At 48.3% G+C, this 24494-nt stretch overlaps 2 protein-coding genes across 6 annotated transcripts in view; one reads left to right on the forward strand and one right to left on the reverse strand.

The window, feature by feature from the left end:
• Nucleotides 1-2286, reverse strand: part of IQCK (IQ motif containing K) — a 123160-nt gene extending 120874 nt beyond the window's left edge. For both annotated transcript variants that reach the window (XM_081089397.1, XM_081089396.1), the window contains exon 1: nt 2107-2286. In XM_081089397.1, the coding sequence (XP_080945523.1) occupies nt 2107-2254 (148 nt within the window). In that variant the 5' untranslated portion in view covers nt 2255-2286. The remainder of the gene's footprint in view (nt 1-2106) is intronic.
• A 65-nt stretch (nt 2287-2351) lies between these two features.
• KNOP1 (lysine rich nucleolar protein 1) lies at nt 2352-24051 on the forward strand. Of its 4 annotated transcripts, none has more exons than XM_081089390.1 (6): nt 2352-3345; nt 4618-4662; nt 6587-7488; nt 8792-8860; nt 21236-21313; nt 22138-24051. In XM_081089390.1, exons 1-6 carry the CDS (start codon nt 3114-3116, stop codon nt 22444-22446), a joined length of 1635 nt encoding a protein of 544 aa, XP_080945516.1. In that variant the 5' UTR covers nt 2352-3113; the 3' UTR covers nt 22447-24051. The 4 variants fall into 4 exon arrangements, with proteins under 4 accessions (XP_080945516.1, XP_080945517.1, XP_080945518.1 ...); XM_081089392.1 differs by having other exon boundaries at nt 2358-2400; XM_081089393.1 differs by having other exon boundaries at nt 2695-2713.
• Nucleotides 24052-24494: the final 443 nt, after the last annotated feature.

Genomic DNA, 24494 nt, shown 5'->3' on the forward strand with positions numbered 1-24494 from the left:
TAACAAAACACCACTAGCAAGTTGTATTATGACGAGCTATTTGGCTCTGAAAATGGAAAGCTCTGGGGAAAAGACAGCCACAAAGCAACGTGCAAATATCTGACTGGATTCTTTAGGGTAGAGTGATTAGCACCAAGGAGCTAAGGACCAATGGGTACAAGATTTTCTGAATATAATGCAACGTATGCACAGAGAAGGAATGCGAGCACTGGATGGGTTAGCCTTTGAGGACATTTATCACTCTTGAGCCCACTGTTCTCTTCCTCCTCTGTATTTCCCACTTCTCTCAATTCATCATTCTCTCCGACCTGGACCCATATACTATGCATTCATTCTTTTTTCCACTCAACAAGCATTTGCTGACCCGTATGGTAGCCACTAGCCACAGGTGGCTATCTAAATTTATTAAAATTAAGTAAAATAAAAAACTCAGTTCCAAAACTGTACTAACCACATTTCAAGTGCTCAATTACTGCATGTGGCTAGTGGCTACCACACTGGAAAGTTCTACTGGACAGTGCTGTCAGATAGCTGAGGTAGTGATGGAGCCACGAGAATGAAAAAGCTGAGTTCTTGACCTTGAGGAGCTTACAGCCTGGAGCTGAGGAGCTTACATTACTTTTTTTTTTTGGTTTTCATTTGCTGATGTTTATTTCATTTATCTACAAAACTAGGGACCACAATAACAGAATTCTGTATGAATATAAGATAGAAATATAACATTAATTTGTTTTATTGGCCTAGTAATAAGCAACTAGATAGAGAAATGGGGAAAATATACTATTTTTAGTAGAAAAATATCTATAAATTTTTTCTCTCTCTTTATTAAGGTATTACATATGTATCCTTATCCCCCCATTCCCCCACTCATGCCCTCACCCCCCTGTTGTCTGTGTCCATTAGTTAGGCTTATATGCATGCACACAAGTCCTTTGGTTGACCTCTTCCCCTTACCTCTACTTTCCCCTACCTTCCCTCTGAGATTTGACAGTCTGATTGATGCTTCTCTGTCTCTGGATCTGTTTTTGTTCATCAGTTTATGTTGTTCATTAGATTCCACAAATGAGTGAGATCATGTGATATTTATCTTTCTCTGACTGGCTTATTTCACTTAGCATAATGCTCTCCAGTTCCATCCATGCTGTTCCAAATGGTAAGAGTTCCTTCTTTTTTACCGCAGCATAGTATTCCATCGTGTAGATGTACCACAGTTTTCTAATCCACTCATCTGCTGATGGGCATTTAGGCTGGTTCCAAATCTTAGCTATGGTAAATTGTGGTGCTATGAACATAGGGGTGCATATATCCTTTCTGGTTGGTGTTTCTAGTTTCTTGGGATATATTCCCAGAAGTGGGATCACTGGGTCAGATGGGAGTGCCATTTAAAAAAAAAAAGATACATTACTTCTTCAGGGCTAACATTATTGAGCTCTTGCTGTCAGTTTTCTACTTTCTGTGACCATCCAGGTGCATCCTCCTAACACCATAAACTAGGTACCATCATTACGCTCACTTTAGCGAGAGAGTAACAAGTTAAATCACTTGACCAACGTACACAGGGTATTTTGTATAGCGCCTCACGATCAGGGGGATGTATGCAGGGCCGCAAAGAAGGCGGGGACCCATTTGGGGATCTTAGGGGAAGGTTAGAAGTGCAGAGGGATTAACCCCAAGTCTGCCTGGCCCATGCTCCTTCAACATGTGGGCCACAGATTATCCACATCAAAACTCCCCCGGTGCGCATGCAAGGCAGGTTCCTGAACCCCATTAGGAACTCTGTGGGCGGGTCCTGGGAACCCAGGTGTGAATGAAGGTCCCACCTCCGCCCAGCGATTCTCTCCTGTTCACTGAATAGGTTCGAGCACCCTGGTCCACACCGCCTGGCCATTGCACTGCTTCCCCCACTCGGCCCCACACTTGCCACCGACTGCGGATGGACGCTGGCGGCCGCGCCGCATAATCATAAGCAGGCCCTCCAGGCCTGTTTCCGGGGTATAAACGGGGGCTCCGCGGGTCAGCGGCGCGGCCGCCAGGGGGCCTCGCGCGTCAATCACCCCCGCGGCCCGTCCCTGCCCCGCCCCGTCCTGGCCCCGCGGCGCCGCCTACCCTCACAGATCCGCTCCCACAGGGTCCTGCCCGGTGGCTCCGCCGGCCGCTCGAGGGCCGCGGGGCACGCGGTGGGAACGGACTCCAAGGAGCCGGCCCGCTCCTCCTGCTGCGCGGCGCGGCTGCCCACCTTCTCGGGCGCCGCCATGGTCGCGGTTTCCACGGCAACCGCACTCCCAGCCCGGCCACGACCCGGAAGAACTGGAACGCGCGGGCGACGGACCCGCGTCTCAGGATCGGTTTCCGGGTCACGGTGGAGGGTGCTCTGTGGCGGCAGAGCTGGGTGGCCTGCAGGTGAGGGCAACGACTGGGGCGGCGGAGAACCTCAGGGGCGGGGGGTGGGGGGACTCGCGCGGCGATCAGAGGACACAGCGGGCGGCCGGCACCCCAAGTCCACGCCTCCCAGCCCTCGGGGCGCCCGCCCGGCCTGAGGCCGCCGCCTCCAGGAAGTCCTCCCTCCTGGGAGCCGGCCCCCGCTGGACCCTCCCCTGGTGTCTGCGCGGAAGCCGTGGCGCGGCGGAGCCGTGGGGCGCCCAGCCTGGCCCCCTGCGCGCCTGCTTCCCGCTCGCGCTGTTTCGCCAGCTGCCGGCGTTGGGACCCAGGGCAAGTGAGTCCAAGCCTCGCTTTGCGGGCCTGAGCTACCCGAGAAGTTAAAAGCTTTTGCAGGACGCGTTTGCGTTTGCAGGAGGCACGCTTCAGGCCCTTTGCTGGTCCTGGAAGGAGTGAAGACTTTGGGGACCCTCGGTGCTGGGGAGGGTGGGTGCCACGCGTTCTGTCGGCGGAGAGGAGGGTGCAGTGGACTCTCCCGCGGCCCTTGGTGTTCATTGGGCGCCTGGGCCGCTCCTCCCGCCCAGGCGCTCTGGGCTCCCTTGACACCACCTGGGCAGGTTTGCACCTTCTCCCTTCCCTTTGCCAGCCCCTCTTCCTCTGCGCTCCGCCCCCCCTTAAATGTCGTTATTCCCTAAGGTTCTGTCTCAGACTCTCTGTTTGGTGCTTAATTATCATCCATGTATTCCAAAACTTATGTCGCTGGTGCCGGCCTCATCAGCCCTCAGCCTCATATATCCACCTGCCCACCCAACCTCTCCACTTGGGTATCTCAGGGCATCCGTTCAAACCAGCATGCCTCCATCTGCATCACCCCCTTCAGTTGCTTTGTCTCAGGGATTAGTGCCAACACCCTGCAGTTACCAAGCTGGAAAACTTCTTCAGAAAGTTTCCTGACAATTGCCAGTCCAGGTTAGAAAACTTCCATTACCCTATTACCTGTTCCTAGAGGCCTGGTGCAGGACATTCGTGCACTCAGGGGTTGGGGGGTCCCTCAGCGTGGCCTGCGCCCTCTGGCAGTCCAGGAGCCCTGGGCGGGGACAGGAGCCCTGGGTGTGGATGTCCAACTGCTTGGGGGGGGGGGGGGGGAAGGCTCTGGGCATCTGGCTGAGCAGCTCTCCCCCTGTGGGAGTGGACTGACCACCAGGGGGCAGCTCCTGCCTTGAACATCTGCCCCCTGGTGGTCAGTGCGCATCATTGCGACCTGTCGTTCTGCCATTTGGTCAATTTGCATATTAGCCTTTTATTATATAGGACTAGAGGCCCGGTGCACAAAAATTTGTGCACTCGGGGGGAAGGGGGGTCCCTCAGCCTGGCCTGTGCCCTCTCGCAGTCTGGGACCCCTCGGGAGATAACGCCCTGCTGGCTTAGGCCTGGTCCCGGGTGGCAGAGGGCAGGCCCAATCCCTAGGTACAGCCCCTGGTTGGGCTCAGAGCAGGGCCGATCAGGGGGTTGGGGCACCGCACCCTGTCACACACAGAGCTGCAAGGCGATCAGGGGGTTGGGGAGCTCCCCCGTATCAGGCACAGAGCAGGGCTGATCAGGAGGTTGGGGTGCCTTCCCCTGTCACGAACAGAGCAGGGCGGATAGGGAGGCTGTGGCCCCGCCCTCTGTCACACACAGAGCCACAGGGCAATCAGGGGGTTTGGGTGCTGCCCCCTGTCACACTGATCCCGGTGCCGGAAAGCCTCTTGGCTCCGCTGATCCCGGTGCTGGGAGGCCTTGCGGCTCCGCTGATCCCGGTGCTGGGAGGCATATTACCCTTTTACTATATAGGATAGAGGCCTGGTGCATGGGTGGGGCTGGCTGGTTTGCCCTGAAGGGTGTCCTGGATCAGGGTGGGGTTCCCCACTGGGGTGCCTGGTCAGCCTGTGTGAGGGGATGATGGCTGTTTGCAGCTGGTCACACACCCTTCAGAGTGGGGGTCCCCACTGGAGTGCCTGGCCAGCCTGGGCGAGGGGATGATGGCTGTTTGCAGCTGGTCACACACCCTTCAGGGTGGGGGTCCCCACTGGGGTGCCTGGCCAGTCTGGGTGAGGGGATGATGGCTGTTTGCAGCTGGTCACACACCCTTCAGGGTGGGGGTCCCCACTGGGGTGCCTGGCCAGTCTGGGTGAGGGGCTGAGGGCTGACGCTCCCAACTGCTCCTTTTTTTCTTTTTTTTTTTTTTTTATTCTGGGCCAGCTTTAGCTCTGTCTCCAGCTCTGAGGCCTCTGCTGCTGAAAGCAGGTATGTGGTTTGTTTGGGTTCTGTAATCAAAACAATGTATAACTCCAGCTCTGAGATCCCGGCTCGGCTCGCTGAAAGCAGGTTTCTGGGGTTTTGTTTAGCTTCTGTATTTGTTACAATGTTTCGAACTGCAGGCTCAGAGGCCGGCAAGGCAGGCAGGGAACGTTGGTTTCCTCTGTCACTGAAGCAAGCAAGCCTCATGTTAGTTTCAAGCTGCCTGGCTAGGGCTGCCATCTTGGCTGGCAGTTAATTTGCATATCACCCTGATTAGCCAATGGGAAGGGTAGCGGTCGTATGCTAATTACCATGTTTCTCTTTTATTAGATAGGATTACACCCCTTTTCCTCCCACACCTACTTGCTTGTTGATGGCAGGTGTTTCATCTTGTTCACCTTTGTATCTTCAGGGTGCATCCCTCATTCAGTGAGTACACATGAGCACCTGTTATGTGCCAGGTACAGAGTTAGGCTCTGGGAGTAGGGACAGACCTGGCTTTATTGTTCTTTGCTTTATTGCACTTCACAGGTGTTGTGTTTTTACAAATTGAAGGCAACACCCTCCACCAGCAAAAAGGTTGCTGCTTGCTTTATGGTGCTGCTCCCTTCATTACAGTGGTCTGGAACCGAACCTGCAAAGGCCTGCCTGCGCACCAGCAAACAAGACAGGAGTGAATGAGTGGGTGTGCCCTGTCTCTCGGGTGCTCGGGAGCCGTTATAAACGCACCTGAGCTCTGCCTCAGGCCTGGCACGTCCAGTGCGAGGCCCTGGGCTCTGATGCCGGAGAGCCGCAAGCTGAGAAGCTCCTGGCCTTGCCCTCCCACTGTCCAAAACCCCCGTGAGGGCACATTGTTTCTGGCTTCTGGGTTATCCAGGGAACAGCAGGAACTGGGTGCTGACTAGAGAGAGAAATAGCCCAGCCAGAAGCTGAAATGTGTTGAGGGCACCAGCCCCTTCTCTCAGGCACCTCCTTGACATTATCCCTCCCCCCTCCCCCAAATGCTGGGAACTCTAGGTTGCTGTGTGTCACCTTCAGTCACTAAATGTGAGAAATTTATTTGAAAATTAAGAAGCTTGCAGGCTGGATGTCCTCATTCTCCACCACTCCACCACGATTTAGTTCAACCCCTCTTTTATGGATGGGGAAACTGAGGCCTGAAGAAGCCACTGGCTATGAGGCAAGAGTACCAGAGTCACCACTTGAACTCTAACTGGAGTTCTTCTCACCATACCTCACTGCTGCTCTTATTACGAGTTACAGGGAAGTAATAGGGATAATAAGTCAATGGAGTGCAGGTTGGGGGAATTAGTTTCCAGACATAAAGCGGAAGAGCTGTTTAGATGAACCAAGTTAACGGGTTAATTTTTCCACAGTCACTGTGGTGGGAATGGGCAAGAAGGACTGGCCTCAGGATTACCATACCCTTCACCCATAAAAGGGGAGCCCTTGGAGGCAGTGTCTGATTTTTCTGGTTTGATTGCAGTTCTACCCTCTGGCAGGCACAGAGTAGAGCCAGTGGTAAATTTCTGTTGAATGACCAGGCTTAAAGACTTGAGGAGAAGGGGGTTAGGAAAAGAATCAACAATGTAGCAAGCACTTTCCTTGGGTTATTTTCTTTATTCTTTGCTACAGCTCTTTGAGAAGTGGTATTTCCCCCATTTTCCAGATGGGGATTAAAACTCAGGGAGAATAGGTGAATGACTTAAAGTAATTGGTTTGGATTTGAGCCTGGGGCTGAGTGAATTTTGGCTCCATTCTACTTCTTTGGCCATATTTGCCCAGGCTCTACGGGAATCATGCCCATTTTCCCATTCCCTACCATTTCAGACCATCCACGCAAAGAAACATGACTTTGGCAAGACCTAGGTGAATTGTACACAGGCTGGCGTGGTGTAGGTATAACTTGTACCTGTTTTTTCTTTTTCAGGAATGATCACCAAGACCCACATAGGGGACCGGGGCCTTCGGCTTCCAGAGAAAAACAAGAAGAAGAAGGTGGTGGTTAAAGAGCCAGAGGCTCAGTACTTGGTTTTGAACAGTAACAGTTATAACACTGAGGTCTGTCCCACCACAGCCATATCGCCCACGAAGAGTGGGATCCAGGGCCAGGCACCCGAGACCCCTCTGGTGAAGAAAAAGAAGAAGAAGAAGAAAAAGAAGGAGTACAGCACTGTCTGTGAGGAGCATCGAGAACCTGAGACCACGTTCCATGCCAGGCAGACAGAGACGTCTCCCAGCCCCAGGACACAGGCTCTCGCTCCACCCAAGTTCCTCAATGGGGAGAAGAAAAAGAAGAGGAAGTCATCATGGCCTCTGGCTCTGTCTCCTGGTGTGAGGGTGAAGACCTCCCTGGACCCCAGACAGGTCGAGGAAGTGACCAGAGTTGGCAGAAAGCTCAAAAAACACAAGAAAGAGAGAAAGGCCCAGGAGGTGGCAGCCTTCTTGGCCAGGGACGCCCTGCATGCATGCTCAGTGGGAAAGAATGACCAGCAACGGGCAGCCTTGGGGCAGAAGAGGAAGCAGGGAGGCCCCAGGGAACACAACGTGAACCAGAAGAAGAAAACGAAAACCCACCAGGAGGAAGACACCTCCCTTGACCACCCCAAGCCTTCCAGGTCCGTGGAGAGCAGTCCTAGGAAAAGATGTGCAAAGAAGCCAGTCAAAGTTGAGGCTTCAGAGTACATCGCGGTAGGAGACAGCCTCAAGGCCCCTGTGAAGAAGAAAATGAAGCCCACTAAAAGGGCCGAGGAGCCAGGCACTGAGGAGCCAGCTCTGAAAAGGAAGAAAAAGAAGAGGAAGGAGAGCAAAGTAGCAGAACTTTGGAAGGAGGTAGGTTGTCCTTCAGGGTGGAAGTTGGGAGTGTGTGTGTGTGTGTGTGTGTGTGTGTGTGTGTATGCATGCGCACGTGTACTCAACTTTTTAGTGTCAGAACCTTGTTTAAACTGACTTAAGCCAGAAGAGGGATTTATTGACATGTGCAACTGACTTCCTGAGAGGTGAGTCTCCGTTAATACTGACTGAAGGACGAACCCCGGGAGCTGGGTCAGCAGGAAGGTGTCTGTAGGGCCTGTGCTCAGCTCTACCAGATGCAATTGGGAAGGGCTGTTGTCATTACAAAGGACCAGGGGGAAGGGGGCTGGCCTGAGGTCTCACCGTCAGAGTCCCTCAGAGGCTGAGGCCAGTGAGCACAGCCATGTCAGAGAGGCAGCCAGCAAGGATGTTCCCTGGGAGCTGAGACCTGTGAGGGCTTCAGCCTTTCGTGCAGCTGAAGCAGCAAGTACAGAGGCCCTGGCAGAGCACAGAGGCTTGGGTGGCGGGGGCTCCGTGACAACCATGGAGGCCGCAGAAGCCTGGATTTTGTGCAGGTAAGATGGAAGCCCTAGGAGTCTTGGGGAGTGGTAACAATTCTGACTGAGGTTTTTTTAAAGAAGATAGAGTTGACATAAAGTTGTGTATGTTTAAGGTGTACAGCGTATTCTGATTGCATTTTTAAAGCTCACCTGAGTTGCTTATGGGATGGACCAAGGTTGAGGGTGGGGAAGCAGGAGTTAGACACTCATGGTTTTCTAGGCAGGTGAGAAGGCAGCAGCCAGGACCTGTGAGTGGGGGTGGGCGGTATACAGGAGAATTTAGTAGGCTTGTGTTTGCTGGCAGCCCCACTCCCCACACCCATCAGGACCCTGAGCCCACCTCTGCATTTCCTGGCCCTTGCTATGTGCCCCCTCTCCCCTCCCCCACACACACACACCATAGATGTGGCCCTTGGCCTCTCACTGGTTTGGTGTCACCCTGGGAGGTCAGGTGACTTGTGGCAGGAAAGGTCATGCACCTAGCCTGAGTTGAGAGACCTAGGTTAGTGTCAGCCCTACCCCTGATCTGTGGGGGTGACCTCATGATGGTCACTCTACCTCTCTGAACCTTGGTTTCTTCATCTGTCAAATAGGTCAGTGCCATGGTTTTGAGGGGAGAATCATGGAAGAGAAAGGTGTCAGATATTCTGTAGGTGATGGGGTTTGGGGTGGTGCTGGGATCTTGGGTCTTTTCTGGAATCTGTCATGATCTCACCCTGCAGGGCTACTGGGGCAGAGGCCAGCAGATGCTTGACTCTTACTCCCTTTGCTCTCCTGTGCAGGAGCCTGACACAGACTTAGAGGTGGTGCTGGAGAAGAAAGGCAACATGGACGAGGCACACATAGACCAGGTATGGCCCCTCCTCATCCCTCTCCCATGTGTCTTGCCACGCCCCTCCTATCAGGCCACAAGGTCCTGGTCTTGGAAGTGCCCACGACTCCAAAGGCTGCCAGGCCAGCTTCCATGGCCCACCTTCCATGCGCGGAACTCCGCCTTCTCCATGTCGTGGTGGGAGTCCCTCACTGCCAGCCTGAGGATTCAGAGCCTCAGGGTGAGGCTCTCCTCCATGCTCACTGCATGGGGAGAACCTAAAACCAGGGCTGGGAAAAGGGCTAGCATCCTTGAGAAGCATCCTTTGGTCTTCGCCTCTATGAGGGTCAGTGAGGTTAGTGACTGCCCTAAGCCACCTCGTTAGTAATGGGTGGTTCTCAACCTTCCTAACGCCGCGACCCTTTCATACAGTTCCTCATGTTGTGGTGACCCCCAACCATAAAATTGTTTTCGTTGCTACTTCATAACTGTAATGTTGCTACTGCTATGAATCGTAATGTAAATATCTGATATGCAGGATGTATTTTCAGGGGTCGTGACCCACAGGTTGAGAACCGCTGGCTAAGGCCAAGTCTCTGTGGTTACTTTGCTGTACTGCCAGGGTTGTGAAATACCCCAATTCCAGAAAGTCTAGCTCCCTCTTACTTATCAGGAGATTGGGGCTAGACAGGAATGGATGCTGGCCCACACCAGAACCACTTCTCTCAATGCTCCCAAACTGAAGCCAGGAGGTGCATCATGTGGGCTGGTGCACCCAGCTTTTTTTTAATTATTAAATATATTTTTATTGAGTTTAGAGAGGAAGGGAGAGGGGGAAAGAGAGAGAACATCAATGCGAGAGAAACATTGATTGGTTACCTTCCATATGCACCTCAACCGGGCATTAAACCTTCAACCTGGGTATGTGCCCTGACCAGGAATTTAACCAGCGACCTTTCAGTGCATGCATGACCTTTTGGTACATGGAACTACACTCAGCCAACTGAGCCACACGGACCAGCTTTTTATTTATTTACTCGAGGCCTAGCGCACGAAAATTCGTGCAATTGGGAGGTGGGGGTGGAGGTGGGGGGTGGTCCCTCAGCCCTGCCTGTGCCCTCTTGCAGTCCGGGAGGCCTCAGGATGTCCGACTGATGGCTTAGGCCCGCGCCCCATCACCGTCCCCTCCCTCTGCCCACTGGCCTGGTGCCGCCTGCTCGCCTACCCCCCCACCCCCCACCCGCCAAGCAGTCTGTCCACTGTTGCAGTCAATTTGCATACTACACTTTTATTATATAGGGTTTTTATTGATTTTAGAGAGGGAGTGGGAGAAAGAAACATCAATGATATGAGAGATAATCATCTATTGGCTGCCTCCTGCATAACCCCCACTGGGGATTGAGCCTGCAACCCAGGCATGTGCCCTAGCCTGGAATTGAACTATGACTTCCTGGTTCATGGGTCAACACTCAACCATGGAGCCACACCGGCCACACTGTACCCAGCTTTTTTTTTTTTTTTTTTTTTCACTCATCTGTTGATGGGCATTTGCATGGCTTCCATATATTGGCTATTGTAAATAATGCTGCATTGAATATAGGGGTGCATATATCTTTTCAAATTAATGTTTTGGATTTCTTCCTATACCCAGAGGTGGAAATGTTGGGTCAAAAGGTAGTTCTGTTTATTTTTTATTTATTTTTTTTGTTAATCCTCCCCCAAGGATATTTTTCCATTGATTTGTTTTAGAGAGAGTGGAAGGGAGGGGGAGAGATGGAGGGAGAGAAACATCAGGATAAGAGAGACACATCAATTAGTTGCCTCCCACATGCACATCTCCCCCCTCCACACACCCCCTACCGGGGCCAGGAATCGAGTCTGCAACTGAGGTACCTGTCTTTGGGATTGAACCTGAGACCCTTCAATCCGTGGGCCAATGCTGTATCCACTGAGCCATACTGGGTAGGGTGAGATCTGTTTTTAATTTTTCACCAACAACTGTTTGTTAATTTATTGATGGTAGCCATTCTGGCACTTGTGAGGCGATAGCTCATTGTGTTTTTAATTTGTATTTCCCTAATGATTGCATTTAATTTGCAATATTACTATGTCCATATGTCCTCTTTGGAGAAGTGTCTATTCAGGTTTTCTGCCCATTATGTTTTAATAAATTGATTAGGGTGACATTGGTTAATAAAATTACACAGGTTTTAGGTGTACAGTTCCATAATACATCATCTGTATATTGTGTTGTATATTCAACACCCCAAGTCAAGTCTCTTTGTGTCACCATTTATTCCCACTATACCCTCTTCTACCTTCCCTGATCCCCCTTCTCTCTGGTAATCACCATGTTGTTGTGTGTGTCCATGAGTTGTTTTTTGTGTTGTTATTTTTATTAATCCCTTCCCATTTTTCACCCGGCCCAGTAACCCCTCACAAAATGAGTGTTTCTATTTTGTTCATCAGTTTATTTTGTTCATTAGATTCCACATATGAGTGAGATCATATGGTACTTATCTTTCTCTGACTGGCTTATTTCTGTCAGCATAATGCTCTCCAGGTCCACCCACTCATTCACAAAGGGTAAAATTTCCTTCTTTTTTATGGTCAAGTAGTATCCATTGTGTAAATATTTCACAACATTTTTATCCACTCATCTACTGATGGGCACTTGGGCTGCTTCTAAATCTTGGCTGTCCTATATAATAAAAGGGTAATATGCAAATTGACCCTAAAGATGGAACGACCAGGAATGACTGGTGGCTATGTTGCGCACTGACCACCAGGGGGCAGACGCTTAACACAGGAGCTGCCCCCCTGGTGGTCAGTGTGCTTCCACAGGGGGAGTGCTGCTCAGCCAGAAGCCGGCTCATGGCTGGCCAGCACAGCAGGGGTGGCGGGAGCCTCTCCTGCCTCCGTGGCAGCACTAAGGGCCTAAGCCATTAGACATCCCCCTAGGGTCCTGGGCTGCCGGAGGGCACTGGCTGGGCTGAGGAACACCCCCCCCCCCCGCCCCCCCCCAGTGCACGAATTTTTGTGCACCGGGCCTCTAGTTGTAAATAACACTGCAATGAACATAGGGGTGCATATATTATTTTGAATTAGTGTTTCAGGTTTCTTCAGATACATTTCCAGAAGTGGAATAGCTGGGTTATAAGGTAGTTTTTAACTTTTTTGAGGTAACTCCATACTGCTTTCCACAGTGGCTGCACCAATCTGCCTTTCCACCAACAGTGCACTAGGGTTTCCTTTTCTCCATGTCCTGGCCAACACTTGTGTGTTGATTTATTGATGGTAGCCATTCTCATTGTAGTTTTAGTTTTCATTGCTCTAATAAATGACATTTAGCATCTTTTCATGTGTCTCTTGACCATCTGTATGTCCTCTTTGGAGAAGTGTCTGTTCAGATCCTTTGCCCATTTTTTAATTGCATTGTTTGTTTTTCTGGTGTTTAGTTGTATAAGTTTTTGTAAATTTTGGATATTAACTCCTTATCAGGTGTATCATTGGCGAATATGTCCTCGCATTCAGTGGGTTGTCTATTCATTTTGTTAATGGTTTCCTTTGCTGTGCAAAAACTTTTTTGTTTAATATAGTCCCATTTGTTTATTTTTTTCTTTTGTTTCTCTTGCCTGAGGTGATAGAAGAAAAATATTTCTATGAGAAATATCTGAGATTTTGCTGCTTGTGTTTTTTCTGGTATTTTTATGATTTCAAGTCTGGCATTTAAGTCTAATTCTTTATTAATTTTATTCTTGGGTATAGTGTAAGAAGGTAGTCTAGTTTCCAATTTTTTGCACATATCTGTCTAATTTTTCCCATCACCATTTATTGACTAGATTATCTCTATCCCAGCCTCCTTTGTTAAATAATAATTGGCCATAAAGGCATGGGTTTATTTCTGGACTATTTTGATAGGAATTGCTTTGACTTTATAGATTGCTTTGTGTGATATGCACATTTAAACAATATGAAGTATTCTCGTTCATGAGCATAGTATATTCTTTTCTATGTGTCTTCAGTTTCTTTTATCGATGCCTTAAAGTTTTCAAAGTACATAGCTTTTACCCCCTTGTTTATATTTATTCTTAGGTAATTATTTTTATGCAATTTAGATGGGATTCTTTTCTTAACTTTCTGATATTTCATTATTAGGGTATAAGAATGCACAGCTTTCTGAATACTGATTTTGCATCCTGCAATTGTACTGAATTCATTTATTCTAATAGTTGTTGTTTTTCTATCTTCATCTGAAGATATGTTTCTTGATTTAGAGAGGGAGAGTGAGGGCAGGGGAGAGAAAGAACACCATTGTGAGAGAGAAACATCAGTTACCTCCCATACTCGCCCTAACTGGGGATCAAACCTGCAACCTAGGTATGTACCCTGACTGGGAATCAAACCTGCTACCTTTTGGTGTACAGGACGATGTTCCAAGTAACTGAGGCCACCCAGCCAGTGCAGTTCTAATAATTTTTTAATGGAATCTTTAGGGATCTCTCTATATAACATCCTGTTATCTGAAAATAGCGACAGTTTTACTTTTTTTTACTTAGAAGTCTTTTATTTCTTTTTCCTGTCTCATTGCCATGCTAGGACTTCATATACTATATTGACTAAAAGTGAGGAACCTGGGTGTTCCTGTCTTCTTCCTGATCTGAAAAAAAAAGATGTCTGGTTTTCCCCTTTAAGTGTGATATTCCCTGTGGGTTCTCATATGTCACCTTTATTTTGCTGAGATCTACTCCCTCCCTCCCCATTTTGATGAGAGTTTTTATCATAAATGGGTATTGAATTTTGCCAAATGTTTTTACTTGCCTATCGATATGATCATGACATTTATTTTTCATTGTATGTCTGGCATATCAGATTAATTGTACCACCCTTGCATGCTTAGAATGAATCCCATTTGATCATTGTATATGATGTTATTAATGTATTGTTGAATTTAGTTTGCTAATATTTTGTTGAGGATTTTTTTTAGATAAAAGAATGAAGATGTTATTAAAAATAAAGTGACTTCTTTTTCTAGGCTCATTCATCTTTTTAAATTGAATTTATTTAATTAAAATGGGGGACATTGGTTAATAACATGTTGAGGGTTTTTGCATCTATGTTCATCCAGATATTGGCCTTGTAATTCCTTTTTGTTTTTAGTATCTTAGGTTTTGGTATCAGGGTAATGCTGGTCTTATAAAATGAGTTTGGGAGCTTTCCCTCCTCTTCAGTTTTTTAGAATAGTTTGAGAAGAATAGGTATTAATTCTTTCTTAAATGGTTGGTAGAATTCACCTGTGAAGCCTTCTTTACCAGGACATTTTTTTTTATTTTTGGACATTTAATTATGAATTGGAGTTTCCTCAAAAAACTAAAAATGGAACTCCCATTTGACCCAGTGATTCCACTTCTAGGACTATATCCCAAGAAACCAGAAATACCCATCAGAAAGGACATATGCATCACTATGTTCATAACAGCACACTTTACCATAGCTAACATTTGGAAACAGTCTAAGTGCCCATCAGCAGATGAGTGGATTAAAAAACTGTTGTCCATCTACACAATGGAATAATACACTGCTATAAAAAAAAGAAGGAATTCTTACCATTCGCTACAGCATGGACAGAGAGCATTATGCTAAGTGAAATAACCCAGTCGGAGAAAGATAAATATCACATGATCTTACTCATTTGTGGAATATAATGAACAACATAAACTGATGAACAAAAATAGATCCAGAGACAGAGAAGCATCAAACAACTGTCAAACTTTAACAAGAAGGCAGGGGAGGTGGTGGTGGTGGTGGTGGTGGGGTGTGGGCGGGGGGTAAGAGCTCAACCAAAGGACTTCGTATGCATGTATATAAGCATAACCAGTGGACACAGACACTAGGGTGTGAGGGCATGTCGGGGAGCGGTGGGGTAGGCCAGGGAGAGGTCAATGGGGGAAAAGGGAGACATGTAATACTATATGTAATACTTTAAACAGTAAAGTTTTTAACAAGGAAAGAAACAAAAAACTAGATTTAATAAATGAATTAGGCAATGTAGCAGGATACAAAATTAACACCCAGAAATCTATGGCATTTTTATACACTAATAATGAACTCTCAGAAAGAGAAACTTAAAAACAAATCCCATTTACTGTTGCAATAAAAATATTAAGATACTTAGGAGAAAACTTAACCAAGGAGTTAAAAGACTGTACTTAGAAAACTACATGACACTGAAAAGAGAGAGACGAAGATATCAACAAATGGAGCAATATACCATGTTCATGGATTGGTAGATTCAACATTATTAAAATCTCCATACTACCCAAAGCAATCCATAAATTCAGTGCAATCCCTAATAAAATACCATTGGCATACTTCACAGATTGAGAACAAACACTCCAAAAATACATGTGGAACCAAAAAAGACCCGGAATAGCCGCTTCAATCTTTGGAAAGAACAAAGTTGGCGGAATCACAATACCAGATGTTCCAAGCAATTGAGCCACCTGGTCAGGCCAGGGGCTTGTCTTTTTTACATTCTTTGTTGTAAAGTCTATTTTGTTTGATATGAGTATTGCTATCCCAGCTTTCTTTTTATTCCTCCTCTCACGGAATATCCTTTTCCATGCCTTCACTTTCAGTCTGTGTCTTTCAATCTAAAGTGAGTCCCTTGCAGTGGGCATATACTAGGTAGATGCATGTTGTTTTCTTATCCCTTCTGCTGCCTCCTGTCGTTTCGTTGGAGCCTTTAGTCCACTTGCACTTAGCATAGTTATTGATAGGTGTGTGCTTATTGCCATTTTGTTAATTGTTTTTTTGGTTGTTTTTGTTCTCTAGTTTCTCTCTTGATTGCCTTTGATTTCCTGGTTTAATTCAGTGTTTTATTTGGGTTCCTTTCTTTTCATTTTTTTCCCCAGTATTTTTTTTAGGTTTTTGGTTTGTGGTTACCATGAGGCATATATTATGTAAATACAAATATAAATGTAAGAGATACATCAATCAGTTGCCTCCTGAATGTACCCCGACTGGGGCCAGGGATGAATGTGCAAACCAGGTACATGCCCTTGACTGGGAAGTGAACCCCTGACCATTCAGTGCGTGGGTCAACACACTACTGAGCCACACCAGCCAAAGGTTTTCGAATTCTTTTTTTTTTTAATTAAATCTTTATTGTTCAGATTATTACATTAGTTACTCTTTTTTCCCCACCATAACTCCCCTCCACCCAGTTCCTACCCCACCCTCCGCCCTCACTCCCCACCCACTGTCCTCATCCATAGGTGCATGATTATTGTCCAATCTCTTCCCTCACCACCACACCCCTTCCCCCTCCCCCCCAAGAATAGTCAGTCCATTCCCTTTCTATGTCCCTGATTCTATTACAATCACCAGTTCATACTGTTCATCAAGTTATTTATTCACTTGATTTTTAGATTCACTTGTTGATATATGTGTAGTTGTTGTTCATAATTTTGTATCTTTACCTTTTTGTTCTTCCTCTTTTTTTTTTTTTAATATATTTTATTGATTTTTTACAGAGAGGAAGGGAGAGAGATAGAGAGTTAGAAACATCGATGAGAGAGAAACATCGATCAGCTGCCTCCTGCACATCTCCTACTGGTGATGTGCACGCAACCCAGGTACATGCCATTGACCGGAATCGAACCCGGGACCTTTCAGTCCACAGACCGACGCTCTATCCACTGAGCCAAACCAGTTTCGGCTGTTCTTCCTCTTCTTAAAGGATACCTTTCGGCATTTCATATAATACTGGTTTGGTGGTGATGAACACCTTTAGCTTTTTCTTATCTGTGAAGCTCTTTATCTGGCCTTCACTTCTGAATGATAGCTTTGCTGGATAAAGTAGTCTTGGTTGTAGGTTCTTGGTATTCATCACTTTGAATATTTCTTGCCACTCCCTTCTGGACTGCAAAGTTTCTGTTGAGAAATCAGCTGACAGACGTATGGGTACTCCCTTGTAGGTAACTGATTTTCTTTCTCTTGCTGCTTTTAGGATTCTCTCTTTGTCTTTTGCTCTTGGCATTTTAATTATGATGTGTCTTGGTGTGGTCCTCTTTGGATTCCTTTTGTTTGGGGTTCTCTGCACTTCCTGGACTTGGAAGTCTATTTCTTTGACCAGGTAGGGGAAGTTTTCTGTCATTATTTCTTCAAATAGGTTTTCAATATCTTGCTCTCTCTCTATTTCTGGCACCCCTGTAATTCGTATGTTGGTACGCTTGAAGCTGTCCCAGAGGCTCCTTACACTATCTTTGTATTTTTGGATTCTTTTTTCATTTTGCTTTTCCGGTTGGGTGTTTTTTGCTTCTTCGTATTTCAGATCTTTGACTTGATTCTTGTGATCCTCTGGTCTGCTTTTGGGAGTCTGTATAATATCTTTATTTCAGTCAGTGTATGTGTAATTTCTAGTTGGTTCTTTATCACAACATCGAGGGTTTCACCAATCTTCTTGAGGATCTCACTACATTTATCGGCGGTCTCACCAGTCTTCTTGAAGATCTCACTACATTTATCGGTGATCTCACCAGTCTTTTCGAGGGCCTTATTAAATTTATCGGCGGCTTCTAGACAGTTCTTTAAAGACCTTAAAAGTATGGTTTTGAACTCTATATCCAGCAGTTTGCTTTCCTCCAATTCTGTTGTTTGTGTCCTGTTTCTTAGTCTCGGCATTTTTTATGCTTCGCTGTGTCGATAGAGTGCCTTTCTGTGCTAAGTGTCCCAATTACCTGAGGTAGACACTCTTGGTGCACCCCCTTGTGGGCTTTGTGCACAGTCTTGTTGTAATTAAGCCTTGATTGTTGTAGTTATCACTGTGAGGAATTGACCTCCAGGCCAATTGGCTGAGAGAATCAGCTGTGTCTGCAGTGGGAGAACTTCTGTGCTGGTGACACCCCTCTGGGGCTAGACTTGCTTCGATGGGGCTTTGGTGCTCACTGAGTCTGCCCCGAGTGTGTCTTTTAAGGTTCCACAGAGCTGCAAACTGGATGGTCCCACTCTGACCTCTGGGCTTCCTGGCTCCTGGATCTCTAGGGAGGTGCTAATCTAGCCTTTGCCTGAGGCTATCCAGCAAAAGTCTCCCTGCAGGGCTTGGGCGGGGCCGGGGCGGGCGGAGCGAGCAGTTATGGCTGCTCTCAGTCTTGCCCTCAGAGGCTCTGCTTAGTGTCCCAGTAATGGCTGCAAGCCCCTCGGAGAGAAAGCTGCCCTATGGTTCTATACGATGCCAGACAGTCCCGCTTCTCCCGTATGAGTCTGGGTCCCTAGAGACTCGCCCGGAACTGGAGCTCAGAGCCTGAGACTCCATCCCGATTGAAAACGACAACCATGCCCTCAGCCGCCAGCCCGCTCCATATGCACTCCGCACCTTTGTATTTTACTTCAGCACCGCGCCTCCTCTGAGTCTTGGTATGCTTTTCTCCTTCCTCCTAGTTGTAGAACTTCCACTCAGCCAGCCTTCCTGTGGTTCTGGATGATGTCCGTTCCGTCTTTTAGTTGTATTTTTGAAGTGGTTTTTCGAGGCAGCAAACTCCGGTGTTTACCTATGCCGCCATCTTGGTTTCTCTCGGTTTTTGAATTCTTTATCAGGCAAATTACTTATCTCCATTTTATTAGCATCTTTCTCATTCTTTCATTTGGGGCATATTCTTATACAGGCAGACCTCGGGTTATGTCACCATCTCCCATCTAATCTAATAAAAAAGAAACATGCAAATTGACCGCACCTCCATTATGCCCCAAGCCATGCCCACCAGCCAATCAGCAACTATATGCAAATTAACCCAACCAAGATGGAGCAAGCAGGAGGCTTGGTTGCCCCGGCGATGGAGGAAGCCAAGCTTCCCGCCTGCCCTGGCCGGCTGTGGCCTCCGCTCAAGGCAACAAAGTTTCAATTATAGAAGATAAATAAGTCTCAGATACCTGCTTCCAGCCAGCCTCCACTGGGAGCCTGCAAACAGCCATAAGCCTCTCACCCAGGATGGCCACACCCTCATGGGGTGAGGGTCCCCACTGGGGGGCTTGGCCAGCCTGCAAACAACCATCAGCCCCTCACCCAGGCTGGCCAGGCACCCCAGCAGGACCCCCCACCCTGAAGAGGGTGTGGCCAGTCTGAAAATGGCCATCAGCCCCTCACCCAGGCTGGCCAGTTACACCAACGGGGACCCCCACCCTGAAGAGGGTGTGGCCAACCTGCAAATAGCCATCAGCCCCTCAACCAGGCTGGCCAGGCACCCCAGCAGGACCCCCCTCCCTGAAGGGGGTGTGGCCAGTCTGAAAACGGCCCTCAGCCCCTTACCCACGCTGGCCAGGCACCCCAGTGGGACCCCCACCCTGATCCGCGACACCCTTCAGGGCAAACCAGCCGGTCCCCACCCGTGCACCAGGCCTCTATCCTATATAATAAAAGGGTAATATGCAAATTGACCCTAACAGCAGAACGACTGGGAATGACTGGTCACTATGACACACACTGACCACCAGGGGGCAGATGCTCAACGCAGGAGCTGCCCCCTGGTGGTCAGTGTGCTCTCACAGGCTGAGCTCTGCTCAGCCACAAGCCAGGCTGATGGCTGCCAGTTCAGCAGTGGTGGTGGGAGCCTCTCCCGCCTCCTCAGCAGCGCTAAGGATGTCCAACTGCAGTTTAGGCCTGCTCCCCACTGGCAAGTGGACATCCCCCGAGGGCTCCCGGGCTGCCAGAGGGATGTCTGATTGCCAGCTTAGGTCCGATCCCCTGGGGAGCAGGCCCAAGCCAGCAGGTGGTCATCACCTAAGGAGTTCCAGGCTGCCAGAGGGATGTCTGATTGCCAGCTTAGGCCTAATCCCCTGGGAAGTGGGCCTAAGCCAGCAGGTGGTCCCAGACGGTGAGGGCACAGGCCGGGCTGAGGGACCCCCAAGTGCACAAATTTTTGTGAACCCGGCCTCTATTTACTAAAAAAAAAAAAGTTCCGTCATTTTGACGTATGTACGTATGTGCTTTATGTTTTTTATTATTTGTTTACCACAAGTAAATGTCAGGAGTTGTTATCTTTCTTTTAAAATGTTTTACTGTTTCACTTTTAATTACTGCTGTGTATGTGCTCCATATAAGTGAAATAGGTGCTTATGTAGGTTGGACCGCGCTACCTTGCGCTGTAGGAACAGATCTCTGATGTAACCCGAGGACCTACTATATCTCCCCATTTTACCTGACTTTCTGTGTTTATTCCTATGAATTAGATGAAATAGCTATTTCTCCCAATCTTGAAAAAGTAGCCTCTGGCCCTGGCCAGTGTGGTTCAGTTGGTTGGACATGGTCCCATGCACCAAAGTGTCACGAGTTTGATTACTGGTCAGGGCACATGCCTGGGTTGCTGGCTTGATCCCCAGTAGGGGGCATGTAGGAGGCAGCTGATTGATGTTTCTCACATTGGTGTTTCTCTCTCTCCCTCTGTCTCTAAAAACCAGTAAAACCATATATATTTTATTAAAGTGGCCTCTGTGTAGACTGTGTGCTGGGCTGTTTGGCAGGCTGCTGGTCATCTGGTTGGGTGTGCTCAGGGCCTGGTGTGCTGCCTGGCCAGGTGTGGATTTCTGGTGAGGGAGGCATCCTGGTGTTTGCCTGCCTCTTTGCCCTGGTTACCTGGGTGGCCTGCTCAGTATCCAGGTGTCCATAAGGTGCTTCCTGTTGCTTTTGTTGTCTGTTGCACAAGCTGGGTCTCAGCAGGGTTGCTTGGGTATGCACATGACAGCCCTACTAGCTCTGTACTCTCTCCAGGCGGCAAGCTCGGCACACACCCAGAGGGAGCATGCAGCACCCTGATGTGCCTGCTGGATTAATCTCCAGGTGGTGGCGCTAGTCCAGGTGGGGTGGCTGGGTTTGCATTACGGTTGCCCTGCAGGTAAACTCAAGGCCCTGGATAGAGCTCCCACCCACTATCACGTGAAGGGGAAATGTAAACAGTGACTCTCACTGTTCCTCCGGTCCTGGAGAGCTCCCCAGCTCCCAAGAGCGTGCTCGGTTCCCAGCATTCTCTGCGGTCTCTCTTGATTGCGGTGCAGAAGCTGCGCAGTTGGCCCTCAGTTGTTTCTCAGGAGGAATTGCTCTACTGTACTGTACATCCCATGTGACCTTGAGAGGGCAGCTCAGTGTCCTCCTATGCCACCTTCTTGGATCTGCCTCTTGAAAATTCATTTTTAAGGAAAGGCTCAGCAAGGAGAAGTGAGGCCTGCCTGCTTTCAGGCTCAGGGATCACAATCCTTAAGATGCTCAGAGCTCCTTCAGACAAATGCCTTCCCCAAGTTGCAGCTGGGTAAAGCTATGCTCTCCTGTCACCCTCCAGTCCCTCTGCCCCTTTGTTCTGGGTTTTAAGCTCAAAGGATAACTTCTGTGTCTCATTTCTTTTTGTCTTTCCTCCCTCTTGCTCAGGTGAGGCGAAAAGCCTTGCAGGAAGAAATTGATCGTGAGTCAGGCAAAACAGAAGCCTCTGGAACCCAGACGTGGACAGTAAGTGTGATGCCAGCGCTCTTTGAGGTAGTCCGTCAGTGTCCTGAGCCCTCCCCTCCTGGCAGCATGAGGAACTGAGTGAGGAGACCCCCACCCCCTGCCTCAGAACTGTCCTGGGTTCATTTCCTTCCTGACTCTGGGACACATGGCTTCAGAGTCCTTTTCTTGGGGAGCTGAGTTCTTGCCTCTCCACAGACTCAGAAAGGAAGGGCTTCTTTTCTTAGGTCACTGCTCTGAAGGGTTAAAGTGGGTGATTTGTACATGGGTGGTGGGGTGCTCTGGACAGGAATCGTGAGCCCTAAGTTCAGGGTCTGGCTTAGCCTCTGACTTGGCTGTGTGACCCTTTACTTCTCTGAGCCTCCAATCCCTTTCTGCTACAAATCGGGTGCTTCTGCAAATAGAAATGCATTTCACATTGCCACTTGCCCTCCTCCTCCTCCTCCTCCTCCTCCTCTAACTGACAATAACCTTGGGCTGGTGGATGGATGGGTGGCCAGGTGGTGAGGTGAGGTGTGCCAGGCTATTTGCCATGAGTTAGGGGAGGAGTAAAGTGGGCAGGCAGCTTGGCGTGTGAAAGGTGCTCTCTGGTGCTGGCCAGACGTGAGATGGGATTCTAGTGGGGTCACTGATTAGGCTTGTGTCCTAGTTAAGCTGGAAACGTTATCAGTGAAGTGGGAGGAGCAACAGTATTCCTGAGTGCAGATGGAGCAAGTGTCTAGTACAGAACAAGCACTCAATCAGCTGGGTCCTCCCTGGGTAGATGGTTCAGGAACGGAAAGGGCTTTGGAAATGAGGAAAATAACACCTTTTTTCTCTTAACACAGGGCACTCAGTTTGGCCAGTGGGATACTGCTGGTTTTGAAAACGAAGAACAGAAGCTGAAATTTCTCAAACTTATGGGCGGCTTTAAAAATCTGTCCCCTTCATTTGGCCGCACCCCTGACACGACCAGGAGGCCTAACATGGCGCTGGACAGGACGGCGGCCAGCAGCCTGCAGCAGAGCCTGCAGCAGGACTACACGCGGGCCCTGAGCTGGAAGCATGGCGGGCGCGCGGGCCTTGGCTTCGCCACCCCAAACAAAGTCTTCTATATCGACAGGAACGCTTCCAAGTCCATCAAGTTTGAAGATTAAACTCTACTGTCTTGTCTCCTGAGTCAAAATTGCTTTTGTTACTCAGTTACGCAGATGAGAGCCTCTGACCAGCTCCTGCGAAGGTTAAGGAAGACCCTGGATGTGCTGGACGGCCTGGGTGGGGGCAGCACATGGTTCAGGAGCTGAAAAAACATGCGAGTGGCCAAAATCCACTATTTTCTGTGCAAAGCCCTCCGTCCCTGATTGAAGACACCACTGTGTATAAATAACAGCTGTTTGTTGAAGACTTAGATGTGCCAGGCACATACTAGTATGTCTTACTTGCATTGATGTATTTAATTTTAACTATGCAATAGGTGCTGTTTTTTATCCCCATCTTATAGATGAGGAAACTGAGGTTCAGGGATGAAGTAATAACATTGTCCAGGGTCACCCAGCCACTAAGTGCCAAGTGTACTTTTGTACCTCAAGCCCTACATTCACTGCTCTGGATGTCCCCCTCTGGGAATTTCTCCCAGAATACTTACTGGGGATAAAAAGACCTGATCGAAGGAACAGAAGTCTATTACATGTCTAAATCTCAGACAGGAAGTGGAGTTAGTGATAAGTAGAATAACAAGCTCACTTTCCTTTCCTGTCTCAGAGTAGCTGTAGGCAAGTAAGTATCTGAATTGCCACCAAGCAGGTGTGGCTGCCCCATGCGCTGTGGGGACCATGTCCCAGCCTGAACTCCATAGCCAGTCTCAGAGCCCTAGGTACAGAGACCCAAGTGACGTGACATTTTCACATCATTTGGCTGCATGCCTCCTGCACACACCATTCGGGCAGGCCTACATGGCCAGGAGAGTCCGTCTCCGATGGCAGGAAGTCCTGATAGAGGGGTGGACCCAGCATCTCACCAGAGAACCGTTCTTTCCTCCCTGCTCCATCAGTGGCTCCTCAGATCGGTGGAGGGATGGCCATAGCAATTCCAGGCAGCTCATCAAGAAACTAGAACATTCCAGAGGAAGATGGAAACCCTGTGGCCCCTGACACGGAGGAAGGTGCTCCTCAGGCCAGCCAGCCAAGAGCATTGAGGACGGATGCTGGCGGGAGGAGCAGGGGCAGAGGTAAGGCAGGCCTGCCAGGGCTCTGGCGAGCAAGCATTGGCCAGGTCAGGAGCCCTATAACTCTGCCCTGGCCAGTGCTGATCAGTGGTTAGAGCATCGGCCTGTGCATTGAAAGGTCACGGGTTTGATTTCAGGTCAAGGCCAGGTACTTGGATTTTAGGTTCCATCCCTGGCCTGGTTGGGGAGCATGCAGAAGGCAACCAATCTATGTCTCTCCCCCATTCCCCTCCCCTCCCTCTCTGTCCCTTCCACTCTCTAAAAAAAAATCAATGAAAAATATATTCTTGGGAATAGAAATCAGCTTTGCTGGGCCAGGCCACATGACAGTAGCTCTGGTGTATGTATGATCCACCTACTCAGGTTTCGGAATTAATTCTGTTTGAAGTGTACAGCCTCAACATAGAAGTAACTTTTTTAGGCACATAATTTGTGATTTTGTGAATTTTTTCATTTAAATAGTATCGTAGTAAAAGCGGTATTGAAAATAATTTTGCAAAATAAAGGCCACTTGGGGGTGTTTGGGCGATGCAACATGCTCTGAATTTCTGTGTATTTTGTTCCAGGAAGGGCATTCTTTGGTACCTGCTGTTTAGTGGATGCCATTTCTCATCAGAAGTCCTTGTGGGTGGAGATGTAACCATTAGCCAAAAAATCTACAGTATGTTCTTGGTAGTGAACTGTTAAAATATTAGTTTATATAAATTTATTTTTAAAATTATCTTAGCCACTTTTACTGAGATTGGCTGTGTGAATTGTAATCATGAGTTTCACAGGGTGGAGACGAATGTAATCTATGTCGAGCACAATAATTTGGGTGCTTTTAATCTACAACTTTGATGCATTCTCTTCAACAGCCAATCAATATTAATACTCTTATTGATTCAATCACATGCTATTTAGAATTATGGCTGCACAGAAAACTAGGCAATATGTTCAGAAACATTCTCCTTCTGGATGAAGAGAATCAGAAGTAATGAA

This window comes from Myotis nattereri (assembly GCF_964212035.1).
Source record: "Myotis nattereri genome assembly, chromosome: 4".
Classification (NCBI taxonomy): Eukaryota; Metazoa; Chordata; class Mammalia; order Chiroptera; family Vespertilionidae; genus Myotis; species Myotis nattereri.